The sequence below is a fragment of the Hylaeus volcanicus genome, chromosome 2 (assembly GCF_026283585.1).
Source record: "Hylaeus volcanicus isolate JK05 chromosome 2, UHH_iyHylVolc1.0_haploid, whole genome shotgun sequence".
In the NCBI taxonomy this organism is placed as follows: Eukaryota; Metazoa; Arthropoda; class Insecta; order Hymenoptera; family Colletidae; genus Hylaeus; species Hylaeus volcanicus.
In genome coordinates this window covers 17,704,669-17,727,840 of record NC_071977.1, presented here as the reverse complement: position 1 = coordinate 17,727,840, position 23,172 = coordinate 17,704,669, and the positions used below count along the sequence as shown (strand labels likewise).

At 35.1% G+C, this 23,172-nt stretch overlaps 1 protein-coding gene across 12 annotated transcripts in view; it reads right to left on the bottom strand.

Annotated features, from left to right (window-relative positions):
• The window catches only part of LOC128872655 (gamma-aminobutyric acid receptor subunit beta), a 243,544-nt gene that overhangs the window by 76,812 nt on the left and 143,560 nt on the right, over positions 1-23,172 (bottom strand). For 7 of the 12 annotated variants that reach the window (XM_054115561.1, XM_054115563.1, XM_054115564.1 and 4 more), the window contains exon 3: positions 12,927-12,994. The exons of the other annotated variants lie outside the window; for them this stretch is intronic. In XM_054115561.1, the coding sequence (XP_053971536.1) occupies positions 12,927-12,994 (68 nt within the window). The remainder of the gene's footprint in view (positions 1-12,926; positions 12,995-23,172) is intronic. 12 annotated transcript variants of the gene reach the window in all.

Here is a 23,172-nt window from a genome sequence, read left to right as displayed (position 1 = left end):
GGTAGATTCATTAGAGACAGAGTAAAAATAGATAACAGAGAGAACGGGTGTGGATTTTCTAGAGCTATGCGTGTACAGATACAAACCATCCGTCGAGCTACAATTCACGGGCCAAGTGGAGACTGTTAACGGAACGAACTCTAACGGAATTTCGTTCGTTCCCGTGATATCTCGTTTATTTTCTGAGTGTAGCCTACGAGTTTTGTGAGCACTTTTATCGTTTCACACACGCGAAATAGTACTTTGTCCATTTTTGGTACAGTGTTGTTCTGTATTGGGGTATTATTCACCGGGTCGACGCGTGTCGTGTTGGCGAGTGTCGATCAGTGTTCCATGCACGCGCACAATTATTTCTAACATTAACACGAGTCGCTACTATGGTAACTAGACGAATAATATGACGCATCAAGCTGATCCGAATTCTCAATCGAGACTGGTTCATCTCTTGTCAGTCGCGAGATAAATCGTTTTTCTAATTACAATCGTTTGGGTGCGACCCTTAACCGTGTTCTATGTCTAATTACACTATATTGCATTAAATACGAAAGCTACTTAACGGTTTAGTCGATGATAACAGTATGAAGGGATGATATTCTAAAATTTATATTCAGGTAAAGTCAATGTTCATAGGGGTGAGTTTGATTCTTCTAACGTTACAGTTTGAAATGCTTTCAATATTGTCAATAATGTGAGAAAATGAATTAAGATTTAACCAACGAAATTATTACTAGATTGGGTAGTTGTATAAAGTGTATAATAAAACTTGCTCTCAAACTTGCTCTCAAAGAGCATCGTTTCCAATTATTTTAAGAATATTTTAATAATTCAACAATTTTCCGATGAACTCCATTCCTTTTGCAAATTACAACTATTTGGAATTGAAAGTAGGTTGTTTTATCTAAAACTTGTTGATCACTCTACAATGCTAAACAATTCTATGCTTTATCGTATTATTTACACATTCAAAGTGATGGACAATGATTGAAAGTGGTAATTTTTGCTACTTTACTTTTGTAGTAGCACAATATAGTCTTCCTATGATTTGATGGCTGATACAACAATTTTACGTATCGGAAGGTTCTATACTCGTTTAACAGTTGATCTACATAGTACTATTTCTTTCATTTCTGGATTCCCTTCTCAAACAAATCGCAAGTTTAAAGCACTTAAGCAATTATTAAAAAAGTTTTTCTTTCAACGTTTTGCTTTCTTTCTTTCTTCATCAATTCTGCTAATAATACAATTTTCTTCCTCTTATTTTATCTTAAATTTCTCTACCTTTATATTATTGTATGTGTTAGTTATTTTTGCCTTTTTGTTTTTACTTTTATGTTTAATTTTCAGGTCGTGTATTCTTTTCTACATAACCTACATAAAGAAGGTTCAGATATTTTACATAATTTTCTGGCTAATATTCGCCAATTTTTTCTGGCGATACTAAGTGGCCAATATAAATGTTATGTACGAATATTAAAAGTATATACTTTAAGCATTATTCCTGTCAATTTACATAAAAATATGTTAATCCATTCAAAAAATGTAGGTCGTCCTCCCAACGTGCTACCCGAATTTCTGAATCGCATGATGAAATGGATCTCTCTAAGTCCTAATTGTTAGAATTGAATAAAGCAAGGATGTTTAGAAATTAAATGAATATCATTACCGGTGTACGAAGGATTTTTAATAAAATTTCAAAGACTCGATTTCTGTTTAAGAAATATACACTTGTTTTATTTAGTAAGCTATCATTTTTACTCAAATCAATATTTATTACAATCTTTGTACACAATTATATCGGCGCTTAACTAGTTTTTAAATGTTCTTGTTTTATTCAATTCTGACACTCAGGGTCAGTGAAAACCACCCCTAATACGAGATTTTGAAATTTCAATGATATTTTATGAAGGTACTTATATTTTGTTTTCATGTAAGATCACAATCATCAACATATTTCTATGAAAATTTGTAAAAATATTGTCCACAATATATACTTTAAACACATGTATATAGAATTTATTCATTAAACAATCGGTATTGTCAGAAACAATTAGCAACTGTTCATTCCTTGTTTAGCTCGAAAGATTCTCCCTTTGAGTAGCTGACATATGGCTATTCAAACATTATATCTATTCATCAGACCTCGACCAAACAATGTCTTTTCTGATTTATCACTAGTACTTAAGGCTTCCCAATGAAAGCCATGTTCTTGGGGTAAAATACTTTCATGTTTCTCTAACATAGCAACTAGCTTCTTCAAAGTCCAACTAATACATTCTTCAAGTGTCATCTCGAGAAGCTGCCTGACATGTAGGCGAAACGTCAAAGTATTTTACCCCATCAAACACTACCTGCACCTGGAAGCCTCGATTAAGATCAACTGTGACATCAAACATCTTAACCCTTTGCACTCGAGGTCTTTTTTCTGGTATCTGCCAGCAACTCGAGATGTTTCTTAGCATTCTATTGCCATGAATTCAAAGCTACAGTGGGTGTAGAAAGTATTCGTACACCGATCAATTTCCAAAAAAAACTGTGTAAAATTGTAATTTATTAACTTATTTTTTAAAAACAATGACATTCTACATATTTCTCGGAAATCTCTAGAATAGATAGATTACAAAAAAATAGCTGTTTATGTAAATTGCGAAATTAACAAGAAAAAAACAATTAATCGATAGAAATATTGAATCAGTAAGTATTCGCACAACCGTTTAATTTTTTAAACTTCATTAAAAAAAAAAGAAGTTTACAATAATTTATAAGTATATAATACTTCCTTCGTGGTATTTCCTTTTAATTTTATAATTATGGCAACTCTTCTAAGCATTAAATTAACTAAATTATTAGTTATTCGAAGTGGGATCTTCTTCAATTCCTCTATTAGAGCCATTTTTAAAAGTACTTTACTGGAAATTTGATGTTTTCTAATTCGTACGGAGCAATAAACTAATGTGTTTACGTTACAAACTCTACTGTAAATGATTCGTCATAAGAATCGTACAAATACTTATTGCTTCTATACTTTTACCCACTTTTCGCATTTTTTGGTTAATTTCACAAATTATATTAACCAGTAAATGTTGTTTGGACTATATCTGTCTTAGAGACTTCCGAGAATATTTAAAATATCATTGATTATAAAAAAAAGAATTAAGAAACTACAATTTCACACAAAAGTTTTTTGGGAAATTGATCGGTGTACGAATACATACTACACCCACTGTATCTAGAATTGAGAATAAGGTCACCTTTACCTCGCCGAGAATCATTTTATTGATACTTCGAGCTCTAAAGAAATTAAACCTAAAGAAACATTGTACAAACAGGTATTGTAAATTTGCTGCGTGAAACCTAATGGCGACTGAGAGTCACCTCTCGAGTGCAAAGGGTTAATATCTTCCCCAATTCCTTCAAACCTACAAACACATGCTACTTAACTAAAATTCTTTCCTTGACAAGTACCAAAAATAGCCACTTTCAACATCTTCCATCTTCCCCATCTAATTTTCCCACGTGATCAGAAAAGCTTGAAGACGTTTTAGGGGGCTATGGACGACCCACCTCGTACAACACAGTTTACATATTAAATAGGTCGTTGGCTTCCACGCGGAAAAAAGAATCAATAGGTCAGTTCGGTCAAGATAACAAACGAATCGCGCGTGGCCAGAGAGCGATTGAAATTTCGCCGACTTGAGGGTTCGATCGGCGCACAACGTGCCAAGAAATTGGACATCGAGCCGTGCGGAAGGAGCGTTCGAAGGAGCGACGCTCCGATAGTAATCGCGTTACGCGATTGTCGCGGTCCCGGGCGTCCTTGTGAAACGAAGAGCAGATCAAAGGAGCACACAGCTCCGGGCGATGCGGTTCTGTGCACGGCAACCGAACTAATTTCATCAACGGAGCGCCAATCGGCCCACGACGCGTACGAACGACCGACGCGACGGAGCGGAGCCCAAGCCATTCGAAAAGCCCCACGACCAGGACACGTTCTCCTTTTCTCACCGCGACGAAGCCGGATTAAACCTGCGAATTTCCTGCAGTCGGACGGCAATTAATCGATTATCTCCCGCGCGACGCGAACCAATCGGGCCCCGAGACATTGTTGCGCAAATCGGCCGACTTCGAGAAGCAATCGGGAAGATTCCATTCGACGCGATGCACACCTTCGAATTTCAGAGAGATGAGAATCCTGAAGATAGAGAAGAGAGTTGCTAGCGAGGGAAGATGCAAGGGTTGCGTATGGAGATGGAGAGGGGTGAAGTATTTGAGATCTATTCGGGCGTTTTCGGTAGTTCCTTGGTAACTTAACGGGGTACGCGTAGTTGACAGAGCCGAAATTCCAAAATTTTTGTTACAAGAAGATTTGAATACATAGTTTAATCCGAAACAAAGCGTAATTTTATTGTATGTATCTGTACTGTTTATTTGCACTGAAAAATTACATTTTAGTTTAAATTAAAATGTGTATATAAATCTTGACAAACGATTTCGAAATTTTGGTTGTGACAACAAGAATTGTTTTTCTAATTCGTAGATATTTTACTCTAAAATGGAGCGTAATTTTACTACACTTTTACTCTTTACTTGAACTATAAAATCACACTTCATTTTGGATTTAAATGTGTATTGAAATATTAACAAACATTTCTGGATTTTTGGCTATGACAAGAACTTTTTTTTAGAAATTTAAGCGTTATACATATTTTAACCTAAAACAAAATGTAATTTTATTGTGTGCACGCGTCATGTTTATTTGCACCCAAAAAATTACTGTTTGTTTTCTATTATAATGTGTATTTAAATCCTAAACAAAATTTTTTAATACCTCTTTAACGGGTTAGTCGCAGTCAGGAAAATGGAAACGGACAGTTTCTTGTGTGTTTTTTTTAAGGTATTAAATAATAATTTTTATTAATGAAATGGAAATATATTACAAAGTATATCTTAAACAACTATGAAAGAATTTTTGTTTTAAAAAAAGGTTAATTCATTTCGTCATGTCAGGCGATGGCGTGGATGGCCACTTGGTTTGCGGTGAACAAGATTTCTTCAAACTGGTGCACCTGAAAACAAAACTAAAGGTAGATTTAGAAAATATATTAGACTAACGGGTCCCTGATCCAAGGATTTTTTATTTTCTTGTATACTTTTTTTTTATCCTGTATTGAATCGCTTAATTTTAGTGAAAAAATTGAAAATCAACTTCAAATGTACGCCATCTTGTTTTAAATTAATTTTTTCCAAAATCCTTCGTTCAGGGACCCGCTAGACTAATATATTCTCCAAATCTACCTTTTTTTTTGTTTTCAGGTAAACCAGTGTAGGAAAATCTTGCTCACCGCAAACCTATGTTTTTAAATCATCGTCTACGTCATCGGCTGTTATGACGATATAAATTAAACGTTTATTAAAACAAAAAATGTTTTTTAGTTCTTTAAAATATGCTTTATAATATACTTAATTGTTATTTATCCAAATTATTATTTAGTAACTAAAAAAAATCACAAAGAAATGTTGTTTTTCCTCTTTCTAACTGCGACTAACCCCTTAACCTCATAAGCTACAACCACGTGTGAGACTCGTGGGCGGATATTAGGGCCAAAACTGATTATCACGAGCCTGGGCCGTGATGTATTGTTCGGGCCAAATGTAAACATCACATTTTGGTCCCAGGCTGTTGGAGCTTAAATCTTAGATTAACGGGTTAAAACAGGTTTTGACATTGCTACACGGTGCATTAGAAATAGTATCTTGAATACTCGAGGTAGTACTATACTTTATTGCCGAATATCATATAAAGAATTGAGTAATAATGAAAACGCCTGAATGGATTTAAATATTTTTTGAATCGCTATCTACCTTCGAAGTCTCATTAAAATTAGTGCGTAACATACGACGTGATTCCCCTGAAAGCCAGTTACATCTCTTTCTTCATTGTACACTTACATTTAGATATATTTCTATCGGATTCATAATTATCTTTGCATACAAGGTTATTTTTGAGTGAACATTCGAACTGCAACGCTTATATTGGTTTAATTTATAGTGATCCAAAAATCAGGGGACGCTTTTTAATTTTGTACATTATTTTAAAATTCCCAGGATATAAATTTGATGGAGAAATTGCTAGTATCACGAACTCAGATACGTTTGCACAAAATTAGATTCTTTAACAAGTCAATCTATTACACTGTGGATTCATTTTATCCATTGATATTTATACTCTGGTTACAAACAAACTATAAATCAAGTTCGCAATTGAAGTACACATATAATAATTGTACTTTACTGATGTAGAGGGAACAATTTCGACTTTTAATCTTTTTTGTTTGTAGTCAGTGTCGTCAATAAACAGAATAGTATCTTCAGTAACATTAGATAGAAATACGTTATTCTTCTTTTCAAAGGTGACAAACTCTGTATATAATTTTTTAGACATTTTCTTAAAGATCGTTTATAGAATATTTAAATTGCAAATGATGACAAAATATTGCCCCACGAATACTATGTCACTTTATATGTAAAATAATGTTTAAAATAAAACTGACCCAACGTGGATTTGAATTAGCGACTTTCAATTTTTGAACACTATGAATTAGATCCAACAATTGTTACAGTTGGCATTTTCATCTTAAAATAGCCTTGTTTGCAAAATATGATACAAATTCGAGAAGGTCACATTTAGAGTTTTCCTGGTTAGACGTACAGCTGAAACGCTAGATGGAGTTAATTGTAACGGTATGATGACGTCATGAAATCATCAAATGTGTACCCTCTATGCGACCAATTTATACTTAAATGCACCATTCGGTAACTCGAAGCTTGAAACAAATATTTGTATCTTATAATATGGTGAAAATGAATTTTCAAAGATAAAAATTATTGTGGATCGAGTTTAATTATTATCAAATAAATATACAGGGGAAGGAGTTTAATGTACTCTACTTGAATAACTTGTTAATTATAACATTCGTATTCTTAATAGTGTGTTTTATTCTGCATGCAACAAGATATGCGTTTTGTATTCTCGATAAAATTGCTGAGAGTAGTTGATACTTTTTATGCTACTTATTTACCAACTAATTTAATCTTTAATGAACGCAGTAGATTTTTTAAATAAAATTACGATAAATTCGTAATTTTGAAATTATTGAAGGTTCCAGAGCAAATAATAACTACACGTGTCAAAAAAACATAAAATATATTTTATCTATTTTTGCATATATAATTTTTGGTCGTTCTGGAATGACCAGTAATTATAACTGTTGACAAAATATTGTCGTTTCATGGTAATCGATATTATTAGTCGTGTTTAAGTTATTTGCCTCAAGATTAAACATTTTAGATAGTTTCATGCGTTTCAGCTGCACCATTTAAAGTGTACAATGAAGGCGAAGGGGTAATGACTCTTAGTGATCGTCTCCTTGTAAGGCCACAATAAATATCCCTAACATGCTCATTAATTTTTGATATTTGAGGGCAATACGCAACTTCAAAAGCATCATTTTTTTCTTGACAAGCTTCTAATCGCGCAGATGAAACATTAGATGGCTCGACTTGAATTTCGTAATAGATCACTCATCCAATGAACATATTAGTATTTAATAAACACGTATTATTACATTTCAATCGCATTCAATAAAATATGCAAAACATAGTTCAGAGGTATCAGAACTCCCCTTCAAAACGATATGGTTCAAGTCATACTATGCAAAGTTATACTGCTCTAGCAATAAGACATCGATGCAACCATCAACCATTTATCAAACATATATCACATAATTCTCAAAACGACTTCTAATACAGGCGATTGTATTTCGCGCCTCTTCCTTGAGATCATAATTGTAGTACCTCTCATTGTCCTCAGTGTCGCCACAAATTTTAAAGCTTAGGGAAAAATTGTTTCCCTATACTCCGCAGCTCTTACGCCGTTCGCGCGTCCGCGACCAACTTCATTCTTTCGCTTTGTGTCAGTGTCTTCACACGTAGACTGAGTAACGAATTACAGAATATTATATTATGGGACGAAAAGATAGGAAGAGGACGTCGTCGATGGATGAGGATAAGGAGAACGACAGACTCTATCGAAAAATTCGTAGACTAGAGGAGAAATTGCATCGAAGGAAGGATGATCAGTGTAAGTCGGGAGGTAACCCCACTTCTTTGGTCCGTGGGATAAGAGACTCTTCGAAACAGAATTTTGTAAATTCTTGTTTCGAGTACTGTATCGACATCCGTCGATTCTGCCAGCGGCTGTGTCGTTGTGCAGAGTGCTTTGGCTCTTACCAAACGCATATCTTTCGTGTGACGAAAGAAAACAGTACATAAGGATAGCCATAATTAGGTTGGCTGTCATTAAGGCTGTCCATAATTTAGGACAGCCGGGGTTTGTAACCTTTAAACGCGTCTTGGAGACGTGTGTGGCTTGTTTCATCAAACTTCACGTTGTTGATACAAAATGGAATAGACAGGTTATTGGAACTCGATTCGATGGTTTTCAGGTAAAAGTTCGGGATCACGTAGTCGCTCACGCCATCGCCATAGTTCGAGACACTCGCTGGATCGTGAGATACCTCGGTCAGTATCTCGAGAACGCTCATCAGGAGGTCGACGCTCATCGAGTTATTCGAGAGATAATTTCGATTTTAGAGTTTTTGGTAGATCACGCTCTAGTTCTCGATACACATCGAGACAGTCGTCTGTTTCTCGGTCAACAAAATCGAGTCAATCATCGTGTATCTGTGAGATACCGGTTTCGAGGACCGAGAAGGACAGCGAGATTAAAGAATCATCGGCGGTCGAGACGGCAGAAGTTCCCGAACATGAAGTAGAGTTACAAGAGGAAATTTTGAACGTGTTTGGGACGCGCCTCGAGGCAGATAAGAAAACCGCCGCTGCGGTGCACAAGGACGTAGCTCTCCGGTGGTCGGAGGTTTTGAAAAAAGGTCTGCCGGAAGAGGAGGTCAAGGCTCTGTTGGGGAAATACCCACCGCCAGAAAATTGCTTTTTTATCGGGGTACCGAAACTAAACGCCGAAATTATGGTTTCAGTACAAGAAGGCGTTATTAAAAGAGATCACCGTATTGTTGAGAAGCAAGAACGCATCGCCGCATGTCTAGCAGCGTTGGGTAAAGCGATCTCGATATCATTGAAGTTGGACAGTTCTCAGAAACTTGAGTTGCTGGAAAAATTAAGCGATATGGGGAGACTTCTCGCATCGGTGCACCGAGAGGATTCTCTGGCTCGTAAAGGGCTTATTCTAGCGAGTTTGAATTCGTCCTTGAAGAACACTCTCTCCGACACTTCGGTCGATGAGTGGCTTTTTGGTACGGATTTAGAAGAAAAAATAAAGACGGCTAAGAATTTGGAACGAACATCAAAGGATTTGAGACCTGTAAGAAAACTTCCGCAACAGAGTAATGCACAAAAGAAGAAAAAAAACTGGAAGGGCCCGCCACGTCAACCGACGTTCAACAAATATCTAACGACGTCGAGCGGGCGTCATCATGCAGCATCCAACAAGACGGAGACAAAGAAGTCTGCATACCGCAAAGGATCGAGTCATCAATACAGGGGACGTCGTTAATCTCATCGGAAGATGTAGGTAAACCAGCAGGGCGGTTAAGATTATTTGGTAAGGCTTGGTCAAAGGTAACCAAAGACTCGATGATCCATAAATGGGTTCAGGGTTTTGTGATACCCTTCACGTCGTATCCGAGACAAGACCGGCCTCCGGTCGAACCCACATGGTCCAACCACGAACATGGTTTAATCGAAAAACAAATTAATAAATTAATCTCTAAAGGCGCTATCGAAAAATACTCTACGTCAAAAGGACAATTTTTGTCGAATATATTTTTAATTCCTAAGCCGGATAGTACATTCAGAATGATACTAAATCTTAAGAGTCTTAACGAGTTCATTCACGTTGAGCATTTTAAAATCGAAAACTGGAAGGTAGCAAAGCAATTAATTTGTCGCAATAATTTTATGGCAACGATAGACTTAAAGGACGCCTACTATTTGGTTCCAATCGAAAAGAAGTTCAGAAAATTTTTACAGTTCTTGTATAAGGGAGAACTATTTGAGTTCACCTGTTTACCGTTCGGCTTAAATGTAGCACCGTATGTTTTCACAAAATTATTGAAGCCGGTGGCAGCATACCTGAGAAAAAGGGGATTTACTTCTGTATTTTATCTCGATGACATCCTTATTATCGATCAATCGTACGAGAAATGTCTTGACAATGTTCGCGAATCTGTAACACTTTTGCAGGACTTGGGATTTATAATTAATAACGAAAAAAGTCGCGCGATTCCCACGCAACGGTGTAAATATTTGGGACTAATTTTTGATTCGGTAAAAATGTCCATAGAATTACCTAAGGACAAAGTTCTACGAACCGTCGAACTCACTCGGAAGTTCAGTACAACTACCAGGTGCAGTATAAGAGAATTCGCGGTTTTCGTAGGGACTTTAGTTTCGCGTTGTCCGGCGTTGAAATATGGGATGGTGTATATAAGACGGTTCGAAAAGGTACGAGCTTGCGCGCTTGAAATTAATAATAATAATTTTAACGCACAAATGTTTATTCCAAGAGAGTTAAACGAGGATTTTACGTGGTGGGAAGATAATATCCGCTCCGCGAGTGCGCCAATAGATGAACCAGAATTCGAATTCGAAATATTTTCGGATGCTTCACGTACAGGGTGGGGCGTTTTCTGTAAAAACCGACGTTGTCAGGGGTTTTGGAATACAGGTGATTTAAAATTACACATAAATGTCTTGGAACTTAAAGCGGCGTTTTTTGGATTAAAATGCTTCGCGAATGACGTACGACGAAGTAGTATTTTGTTAAGAATAGACAATACGACGGCAATCGCATACATAAATAAAATGAAAGATAATCGTCATGAGGATCTTAGTGCACTGGCCAGGGAAATTTGGCAATGGTGCGAACGAAGAGAAATTTGGATTTCGGCAGCGTATATACGTTCTAGTGAAAACGTCGAAGCCGATTACGAGTCACGGAGATTACAACCAGAAACTGAATTTGAGTTATCCAAGAGTGCATTTCAAAAGATCGTTAGATATTTTGGCATCCCAAAAGTAGATTTGTTTGCAAGTAGAGTGAACGCGAAATGTAAACGTTATGTATCTTGGCAGAGGGATCCAGACTCGATCGGCATAGACGCTTTCACGTTAGGCTGGAAAAAATGGTTCTTTTACGCGTTCCCTCCCTTTTCAGTAATTCTAAGAATGTTAAGGAAAATAGAACGTGAAGAATCAATTGGCATAGTAGTGGTAGATAAGTCCGTATGCGTAGCTTCAACGTTGTTGTCCTATTTAGACAGAACCAAAGAACTACGTAGATCGGTAGTTAAATTATTTATATCATTTAAGAAACCACACAAAGTGGTGGGCACTCAAACTCTAAGCAGGTGGATAAAGAGCGTTTTCGCTAAAAGTGGCATAAATGTTAACACGTTTTTGGCTTATAGTACGCGATACGCTGCTACATCAGCGGCAAAAAGACAAGGTGTGAACATTGATGTAATACGGAAAACGGCAGGTTGGTCGAAAGATTCCGAAACTTTCGCTCGTTTTTATGATCGTTGCGTTTCTTCAGAAACTGGACGATTTGCAGAGGCGGTGTTAGAATGTTAAGTCCTTTTACGAAAGGCAATTATTTTTATAAGAATAGCATTGTATCTTGTTTTGAAAGTTCCTGGTTTGTTTATTTAAAAAAAAAAAAAAAAAATTGGTAAAACACACATAAATATATGTTATCGTGTCAATTTGTTGCCGTAACTAACTTTAAACAACTACAATTATGATCTCAAGGAAGAGGCGCGAAATACAATTAATGATTAAACGAACTTACCAAGTGAAGTTCAATCATGATTGTATGATGCGCCTCTTCCGAAGAGATCAGTCCCTCCCTCCCATGCATCTCGAGGGAGATACCCGTAATAGTGGTTACGGCAAGGCTTTCAAGAATGAAGTTGGTCGCGGACGCGCGAACGGCGTAAGAGCTGCGGAGTATAGGGAAACAATTTTTCCCTAAGCTTTAAAATTTGTGGCGACACTGAGGACAATGAGAGGTACTACAATTATGATCTCTTCGGAAGAGGCGCATCATACAATCATGATTGAACTTCACTTGGTAAGTTCGTTTAATCATTAAATATTTTGCACACTTTACTTAAATCACACTTCTACACAATCGTAATAAAATGCAATTTCATGTGTGTTTAATAAATAATAATCTGGCCACTGGATCTATAACCCATCCTAAAGTTAAATAACACCATCCTAGCGTTTTATCACCACAACTGGAAGCTTCTTCAGTCGAGAAAAGCGATGTTTTTGACGCGTCGTGTTTCTCCCAAAATGGAATGAATTAATGGACCCTTGCATCGATCGCGTGTCTCCTTCGGGGGTTGAAATATTCTGCGACGTTTCCAAACGGTGGTTCGAGGTTCTAAGCTCCAGCGAAAGAATAGAAAAATATCGGGGAAAAGTAACGGTTTTCGATATCTCGCGTATATTATACGACAGCGAAAAGTAGCGAGACGTGGATGATGATGGAATTCTGCGCGTTCTTGTGCGCGTGCATGCATCGAAAACAAGTGTACTCGCTCGTGTGTGTGTGTTGTATTGTGCGTGTATATTTTTCTGGAGTGGCTCTTACATATATATATCCGAGTGTTTGTGTGTGTTTGTACATTGCGTTGGTATGTACATGAGATCGTGGCAGTAACGATTGACGGTCAATCGTTTTTCCAAATACACGGGCACTAAAGAAGTGGCGGTTGCTCGGGTAAACGGGGTGGGGGGATGTTATTTTTTTTTTAAGTCGAACGATCGGAATGATTAGTAATCGATTTTCAGCGTAATGACTGAGTAAGACCTAGAGGTAGTACCATTTTCACTTCGGATAGCGAGCTGATACTCAAGACGTACATGGTGACGCCCACCTCGACAGGAGGACCTGAAATCGAAGGTTAGTCAGACTGAGTCGGCCGTTTCCGGCCGCGGACATGTTACACGATGGGGTGACTATGGCTTTTTTTGTTCACTGATCGTTAAGTTATCGTTATCATTCTCGTTACTCTTGAAATATTTTTTTTTTGTTTCTCGTGAATTTACTGTGAGTGTGGAATGTTATGGGGGGTTTCTTTTTATTTTTTTAGTGGTATCGCTACGTCGGATGGATCGCTGAAAGTAATTAATGAAGGTAATTACTCTCGATTATCGATTTCCTTTACTTTTTTTTTTGCTTTCGATACGTGTGTGCTTGGTTATACGTTTTTTGTTGTTTTTTTTGCAACCACGACGATACTGACAATAAGCGTCGCAGTGCTGGAACATTGATCGCCGCGAGGGAGAATCGAGTTCTCGAGTTTCTTTATATCCAGTTTGAATATTCCCAACTAGATGTAGAGGCTTCCAGTATTGTTCGTTGTTACTATTGTACGCTGTACGAGCGTTTCAGATAGATACTTCAAGTTGTAACGCAAAAAGAGTTATTCTTTTCAACAAAAAATTATTTTTTCTGTTTGATAGAGTATTTTTTAAAACACGTACAAATAAAATAACTCAATTGTAGGCTGGGCCTGCTGTAGTATTATATTCAAGATAATTTGTGGGCAATTTGTAAAATTTCTAGTACAATTTACAAACAATGACAAAGTGGTATTTGATTTTTAATTAAGGTGTGGAGTATCTTGGAATTCTATGGATGTTTGTAATTTCATTTAAAATTGTACAAATTACCCATGTATTTAATATGTAAAATAGTCGCAAATATGGATAAAAAGTTCTTATCTTAGGTTCAATCTTCGACTTCCTTGTTTACCTTCACCTAACTTTCTTATACAAGTACTCTTTCTCGTCTTTTCAATATGCGAACTGTTCACACATTCTCTCTCTATGTAACATTGCCTCATATTTAGTTATCCATACAGAGTAGTATGCACAAGTTTTCAGACAGACTGATTGTTCACTGTATATTCCAAAAATGGTATCACAAATGGTACATACCTAACTCCGAAATAATAAATATAGTTTACTTTTTGCAATGTTTCCTTTCATTTAGCATGCCATTGTATCTGATATTAGTTAATCTTTAGATATCGCTTTCGGAATATTAAGTGAAAAATTGATCTGTCCAGAAATTTTTGCACGCCACTGTTTATTTAAAAAATTAGTGTATATACCATATTTTGATTAGTTTTTTCCTGTTCTTTGAATGGATATCTTTAAAGGGGGAAGTAGGTTTAGAACTACGGTTTTTTTAGTGATTTGCATGAATTTTTTTTAGCGAGAGGGGAATGTATACATGGTGTCCCAGCCTTAGTGATACAGCGCTCTAACTCCAAAGCTATCGGCCGAATGCAAAATTTCAAATATGGAAATTTCATGGTAAAGCAGGGCTCATGTTTCAGCGAGAAGGAATTTTTGTTAACATTGTTATGTAACGAGATATGATGGTCAAGTTTCGTTTTTCAAATGGAACTATATATTCTTTTTATACCATGCGATAGTACTTTTCAAAACAAATTCATTAAGCTTTAATGTATTTACCCGATTTTTATTAGTTTTCAAGCTATGACGCTTCAAAGTTTGCTAATTTTCAAGGACAAATCTTGGTTCGGTCCCGGGCGGTCCCATGGATCCGGTAAGCACCATGGGGTTCTTGAAATCGATACGGAGGGTCTCGCTTGGGATTCCAGGCCCAAGGAAGGAGAACAGAAAAAGTATTACCTACTTACAATAAAAAAGTATTTTAAAAAAAAGTATAAAAAATACGTACAAAAAAAATATATAGTTCCATTTGAAAAACGAAACTTGACCATCATATCTCGTTAAATAACAAAGTTAACAAAAATTCCTTCTCGCTGAAACATGAGCCCCACTTTACCATGCAATTTCCATATTTGAAATTTTGCATTCAGTCGATAGTTTTGGAGTTAGAGCGCTGTATCACTACGGCTGTACGGCTGTACACCCTGTAGAATTTCATAATACTTTGAGAATAGTTTATACATATATTCCAGTAGATGTTGTAATTTTTTGGAAGTATATCCTTGGTAAATGTGGAAGATATCAACTGCCATCCATTGTACCACCATAAACGTAGCTATTTTGTGTACATTCTGGACGCCACACTTTGCAGCTGAAATAAATAGGCATTTTAAAAATTTACTTTAAAAACATGTTTTTCTTCTATATGAACCTAAATTCCCCTCTAAAAAATTGAATATTCTTATAGAAGAAAGATATCTCTTTAAAGTAAATTTAAATCCCTATTGATTTCAGATGAAAACTGTGGCTTTGAAAATGTACGCAAAACAGCTACGTTTGACGGTGACCTCCGACGGGTGGCAGCTGGTATCTTCCATATTTTCCGAGGAAATACTTCCAAAGATTACAATATTTATTTGAATATATCTATAAAATGTTCTCAAAGTCTCATTAGATTACATACATTCCTTTCTTGTTAAAAGAATTCATGCGAATAGGTAAAAAAACGTAGTCGTAAACCTATTTCCCTCCTTAAGAAAGCATGCACTTTTGAAAATTGCGCGCCCTCGTAAGTTTATCCTGTGTAATCACTACCAAAGTTTGCTGAAATTGCTATGTCCCTTCAGAGGGGACATCCGAGTGCAAAGGATTAGGAAACGGGGTGAAACGTAGCAGAAGTTCGAGGATAGAGTGAAAAATAAGAGGGAAAAGCCCGGCCAAGAAGGAAGAAAGAGCAAGAGCCGGCGTTTTCTGCGATAAAGTTGACTCGTAAACAACGCCACTGCCAGCAGCATCGCGCGCTGTTCCACCGATATATCTTCATTTCCATTTCTGGGATGTTTTTAAAACCCTATAGCCGGCGGACGTCCCATATGGGACACATATTTCACAATGACGGCTCCACGTATACGTTGCAAAACGCAACGAACGGACGTGGTATCGAGTTAATTGAAATGCGTTGGTATGGCTTGCCTCGGCCGGCCAATCGTCCACGAGGATGTGCTTCAAACAGGAAAAAACGAGAGAGAGAAAGAGAGGGGAAAAAGTAATGGTAACGAGAGAAACACGACAAAAGGGGAAAAGCATCGGTTGAAATAAATCTGACGAAAAAAGTTGATCTAGCCAACAACGATTGTGCATATTTTCGTTCTTTGTACGTTGACGGGAAAGTAGTGTACGGAACACTTTTCAGGGGAACATTATTTATATTGTATGCGACGACGTGTTGTAGAGGGTGAGTCGCAAAATAATGAATTTAGAGTGTTGGGTTTTTTTCTGGTTTTCGTTAAGGGGAGATGTTTGTATACGCTTGAAAAGATGCACTTATCGGGAAATTTTAAATAAACGATTTTATAGATATTTTAAAATTTTTTAGTATATTAGGATAATGTGTCAAGGAAATCTAAAATCTAAATTCTAAAATCTATTCAATCGCTTAGTTTTTAAAATTTCCTATAGAAATGCATTTTTTCAAATGCATAAGTTACCATTTTCTTTAACGAAATATGTTAACATTACCATAAATCTACGTCATTTAATAATCATTATTATTATTATTATTACATAATAAATATTTTCATTCTATTTATCAACCATATTTTTTATTGTTTCCATTTACGCAGTTTCTGGTATTAAAGGAGGTAGGATTTAGCCACGCAATTACTTAAATTGTATTTTTTCTAATACGTCATGAAATAGTTTATAAGCAATTAATTTAATCTTGGTAAGAGATTTCATATGCAATAACAGGCATGTTACGCATCATCCCACAATTCGCAATATTAATTTCCGTGCAATTAGTGTCAAATGGGAAACGAATATGAAATAGAATATGTTAATTGGCATGATTTTGGCAATTCCCTTCCGCCTTCTCGATTCATCCAAAATATTCGCTAGTGATGGAACTAATACGGTATCAGCGCTACCGGTACTATGTAGCGAAGTATCATTTCATATGAAACCATTTCGATACCAACATGGAAGTATCGATGCGTATCGATTACATACAGCACGTAATTGGTATCAATTTTCAACACCGATAGGTACTTTTGAAATGAATAGTTGATCGATACCAATCATCTATGATATCGAGTTAAGCATAGGCACTACTGTAAATCCATCAAAGATCAGAAACAAATTTCTATTGGCATGAAATGAACAGTTGTAAATAGGTACAATTTCGAGTTAATTAATTCTTGAAACCACCTTTTGCAACTACTTTTTTTTTTTATTACATCTTTCTGTTAATTTAAAATTTGTTTTGAATGCAAACATTAGATAATTTTAAACTACTTTACTAGATTAGATTTTGCTTATCATTTCTAGTACATTCAGGTATTTGAAGGGATTGGTAACATTTTCTAAGAAGGGTTGTACAATAAAATTGATTGTCTTATGTAGTTTAAGATACAATGGGTGTAGAAAGCATTCGTACACCGATCAATTTCCAATAAAACTATGCAAAATTGTAACTTATTAACTTATTTTTTATAAACAATGACATTCTACATATTTGTCGGAAATCTCTAGAATAGATAGACTACAAAAAAATAGTTATTTATGTAAGTTGCGAAATTAACAACAAAAACAATTAATCGATAGAAATGTTGAAGCAATAAGTATTCGGACAACTGTTTAAAAGTACTTTACTGGAAATTTGATGTTTTCTAATTCGTACGGAGCAATAAACTAACGTTACAAACTCTACTGTAAATGGTTCGTCATAAGAATCGTACAAATACTTATTGCTTCTATACTTTTACCCTATTTTTGCACTTTTTTTGTTAATTTTACAAATTATATTAATTAGTAAATGTTGTTTGGACTATAACTATCTTAGAGATTTCCGAGAATATGTAAAATATCATTGATTATAAAAAAAAAAAAATAAGAAACTACAAAATCACACAAAAGTTTTTTGGGAAATTGATCGGTGTACGAATACATTCTGCACCCACTGTATATTAGCGACGAAATTATTCCTCCTTAGTTATTTGTTGATTTAAAACGTATATGATGACGATTTTAGGATAAAATTTGATGGGATACTTATTGATAAATATATACTACTATAGAAACGGCAATTCCTTGTACAAGTTATTATAGAAGATACATATTATCAATATAATTCCAATACAATGCTGAATTAGCCTAAATATATTGGTACTATTACTATTACTTTAATTACATTAAGCAATGGATAGCAATCAATTAACGTACAAGATGTTAATATTTCTGAAATTAAGACTAATAAGGGTAAATAATATTTGCCTTATTAATACATATTTATTAAAATAATAATGAATATCTTGAATTCAAATGTTATCCATAATGTGAATTTGACATTTAATTGAAAGATTGAAAGGCAATGATGCTGTTAAAGTTTGTAACAAATACTGCAAATTACATGTCTTATTACATACTTGTTGACATACTTCGTAAGTCCATTTATGGAGAAAGATACTATATTCTATTAAGTGCTTTGGTATCGAATTGCTTGAATCTCATCAATGTGTATCCCATCAGTGTTTTATCACTGCCATTCGCTTTCAAGGTACTCACAGCAAATGAATCTTTATACCGCTTATCGATTTGCCGTTTTACGTGCGCTCGAATACAAAATCAATTGTATTTTGTGACCATCGAATTCTTGAATACCATTCCCAAAAATGTTTTTTGGCGAGAACAAAATTTTGTGAAATTTGAAATTAATTGGAGAAAAGGACCACATAGCGCTATCGAGTTCAAAATTTTAGAAATTTTATAACGCATCGTCGCGATCCTTAATTATAGGCCATTGGATTTCTCTTCCTTTTGTATACAGGGTGTCTACGCATAAGTTCGGATATACGCAGGGTGTCAGTTCTACAACAAATTTCCAACAAAAAATTGCTCTTAGACATTCTCTTTGTGCCGCCTTATTCTCGAGTATTTTCACTTTTAATATTTTTTCTGCGTTTTCGACTTGACACTCTTTAAACGGCCATAGCTCCACCAAATTACAGTGCAAACTTAAAAGTAAGTACACTATTCGAAAGAGCGTTAAATTTTCCATCTGTCTGGTGCCGAACCAAAATTTATTACGTAGATTTAACAAGTGAGAAATTAGATCAAACTTTATATTGTGAACATTTTTAAAAATTTGACTTTTTCTGTATTTGTTTTTCGGTTTCAAAGACATAGCTGTTTGGCAGGCACTCTGCGTGAAAAACTTTCTCGAAGTCTCAGCTTTTGGTATTGTCAAAAAAAATTCTACGGTGGTATTTTAGGGAGAAAATGACGTTTAAATGCAGACAAGCGTTCAAAATGCCCGCCTCCTAAATCAAAACTTATCGGTTCTCCTGCACCGAAAACATTGATTTTTTATTTTGTGAAATCGATCGTGTTCCAATCTTCATATCATTTATCTCTAAAAACGAGGATTTTATGGATACGTGTTCAAAACCAATTATTTTTTACCTTGCACTCAGGCTCGACACGCGGCTGGCAGAGACTTGAAGTGTCAAAAAATCAGATTTTTTCCTAACTGGGGAGGCTCGGGAGTGTGACTAAAAAATACATCAAGTCCGATGTCAAGTTAATTTTAAAGTGACAAGTTGATTTTTGTTGAAAAATATTTAAACGTCATTTTCTCCCTAAATTACCACCGCACAATTTTTTTTGACAATACCATTCAAAAGCTAAGACTTCGAGGAAGTTTTTCCCGAAGAGTGTCCGCCAAACAACTATGTTTTTGCAACCGAAAAACGAATACAGAAAAAGTAAAATTTTTTGAAATTTTGACAATGTGAAGTTTGACCTAATTGGTTGACCTAAAGTTGACCTAATTTCTCAATTGTTAAATCGACGTAATAAATTTTGGTTCGGCACCAGACAGATGGAAAATTTAACGCTCTTTCGAATAGTGTACTTACTTTTAAATTTGCACTGTAATTTGGTGGAGTTATGGCCGTTTAAAGAGTCTCAAGTTGAAAACGCATAAAAAATATTAAAAGTGAAAGTACTCGAGAATAAGGCGACACAAAGAAAATGTCTAAAAGTAATTTTTTGTTGGAAATTTGTTGTAGAATTGACACCCTGCGTATGTCCGAACTTATACGTAGACACCCTGTATAAAAATATGCAGACAAAGGTTGCACTTACTTTTTAAAACACGGCAATAATTTCCTCACAGAAGTATTCATTGTTGAAAATACCAGTCAAAGGTGCAGAAATCACTGGTCAGTGTTGGGTCGTGGTTAGTATCGATCAGCATACATCAGGTTGGCTGTGGTCAGTGGCAGTAGGCAGAGGTTAGTGAAGGATAAGGAGGACCAGAGAGATACCAAGGATCAAGGGTACTAACGAGACACACGCGACGTCGTGAGATCCGTTCCGTTTGATGGATTCGTGAGGCCTGATGAGCTAAGTCACGCCTTTGTCGAGCCAAGGGGATATCAACATAAAAACAAAGGACACCTGTTAGTTCGGTTAGCTTACCAGTTTACGTCGCAATAGATTTCTACAAAAATATTACATTCACAAAATGATGTGGAAAACGCTGTTTAAACGGTAGATATTGTTTATAAATATATTAACTATGTTCTGAAGTAGGTTCTTAATAGATGATTCTTAATAAATGATTGATTAGAAATCAACTATTAGAAGCTTCAATATAGGGAACTTTATAAACGAGATCCTTCTTAATGAATTTTTACTTTGATTCGTGAATGTTATTAGCCATTGAATATTTTGCAACATTTTAATGTTATATTAATTATATGATTTGTGCATTATAGATCATTTTTGGAAGAATAGAATTATTAGGCATGGAAGTAATAAAATATAAATTGCACCTTTTAATGCGACATTTACGTAATTTTTATTATTTAAAGAATATGATTAAACATTACATTTTTAAATAGTATCTTTTCATTAAGGAGATATCGTTTCTTTTTTAGAGATACAAATAACTTTCAAGGACAATTCAAATTAATTTATCACTGAGATATTTGTGTTTTTATATCAGTAGATTGGAAGAAATAAATGAATAATTTTGGTATTTACTGGAATACGAAGAGCTAAATATCAAACCATTCTTTTTTTACAATTTTACGCTTAATCTCTTTAAGCTATGTGAACTTGGCGGGTGCTGACCATTTTTTTAATTTTTTTTAATTATTAATTGGTGGAGGTATAAACGAAACTATTGGAGGTACAATCAGGTACTAACGAAATACTATCGTTTTCTATAAAAAAAAATTAATTTTTGAAAAGTCGGGTGCCAAGTTCACATAGCTATCTCTTTAATCTTAATTTTACCCTACAATTTGACCTCAATCGATTGATTCTTCATTGACCAAAATTATTGGTCAATTAATATATTCCTTTTCGAATTCCAGATAAATACATTCAATATTTATTAATTTATTTCCCGTGATTTTTTATTAAAAGAATCAGAATGTTTCGATGAAGTATCGGTTCAAACTGTCGCAAACAAAGCGAAATTATATGGCAGAAAATTAATCCTTTACAGTTGCTCTGTAAATAGAAACAGTTAAACAAATGTTATATTCGTGTGTTCAGTTAATAATTCATATTTTCCATATTATCAACTTTCACAGCTTCAAAAACACATTTCAATAATCATATTTTATTTTGAGACAAAATATCAACATTTATTTCATTAAATTTGGAAATAATTTATAATACACTAATCGTATAAATAATATACCATCAATGTTAGGAACATTTTTAATCATTAATACTCTGATGCTCCAAATTACAATATAAATTCATTCAGAATTTTCACACTTTCAAATTTTTCTATATCTTGATTTGTGTTAGTTATAAACATTAATGATTCACATGAAACAACGGTTAACTAATTTATTAATAATATCTGTCGTTTAAATACTAATTGTCTACACAATATTACCGATGTAATATTTTATAGCAAACGTATTTAGAATGGACTGAAATGCTGGCCGAAAGTATGTATAAGAAGTACCTAGCGACCTTTTTTTTGGTGTTGCCTTAACTCGATTACAACCTTGCCTTGACTAAAGGTCGATTCAGATTATACGACACGGACCGTCACGTTCCGGCAACGACTCGTACCGGCACCGACACGTCAAAACATTAAAACACGCATTTTAGTGGAACTATTCACACTTAACAGACACCGACCTGAACGTTCTGTCAACGGGAATAGTGTGAATAGTTCCATTAAAACGCGTGTTTTAATGTTTTGTCGTGTCGATGCCGGTACATGTTGTTGCCGGAACGTGGAGGTCCGTGTTGTATAGTCTGAATCGACCGTAAGCCGTATTATTGTTGACTAGTTCTCGCAGATCCATCGTACGTAACGGATTTTACGACCTCGCATGTGTTTCATGGTATCCTTGGATACCTTTTAGTCTTTCTGATCCTTCGCTGATCACAGCTAGTTACAACCAACTACTGCTGACATATGCTGATCGCTACCGTCTTCTGGCGACCATTGACCATTGCTAACCACTGGTACCGTCTACCTGGTTACTGATTTCTGCTATCTCAACTAGCATTTTCAACAGTGGATACTACTGCGTGAAGACATTGCGTTATTTGAAAGGTAAGTACAATCTTTGTTTCTATATTATTATTCATAAAAAAAAGAGAAATTAAAACATCTATAATTAAGTATCGTGACAATGGGTTACTAAATTTTCAAAATTCGTGGTTCTATGGGGTTTTATGGATGTCAATTCGTTTAATTTCAAATTTTATCCAAATTTTTGTTTCATTAGAAAACATATTTTTGAGAGGCAACGTACTATGTATAGTTAGAGTTCGCCATATTGTGCATGTATTGGGTTCATTCATAAATAATTTCAATTTTCTGCCTTGAAATTTATTTCTTAATATATTCTATTCACGAATCAATCTAATATATACATATGAATATTCTTGACTAGAGACCATTTTTTCTTACATATTTCGCGCGTATATTATTTCAAGGGCATACTATGTAAATTTCAAAAAGGAATTTGTAAGGTAGAAGTTTCATAGTCACAAGTATGAAATTGAAACAAACCAACGTGATATACACTGATGGACATAATTATACGACACCCCATTTATTTAAAAAAAAAAAAAATATGTCTAAGCTTGTATACGTAGCGT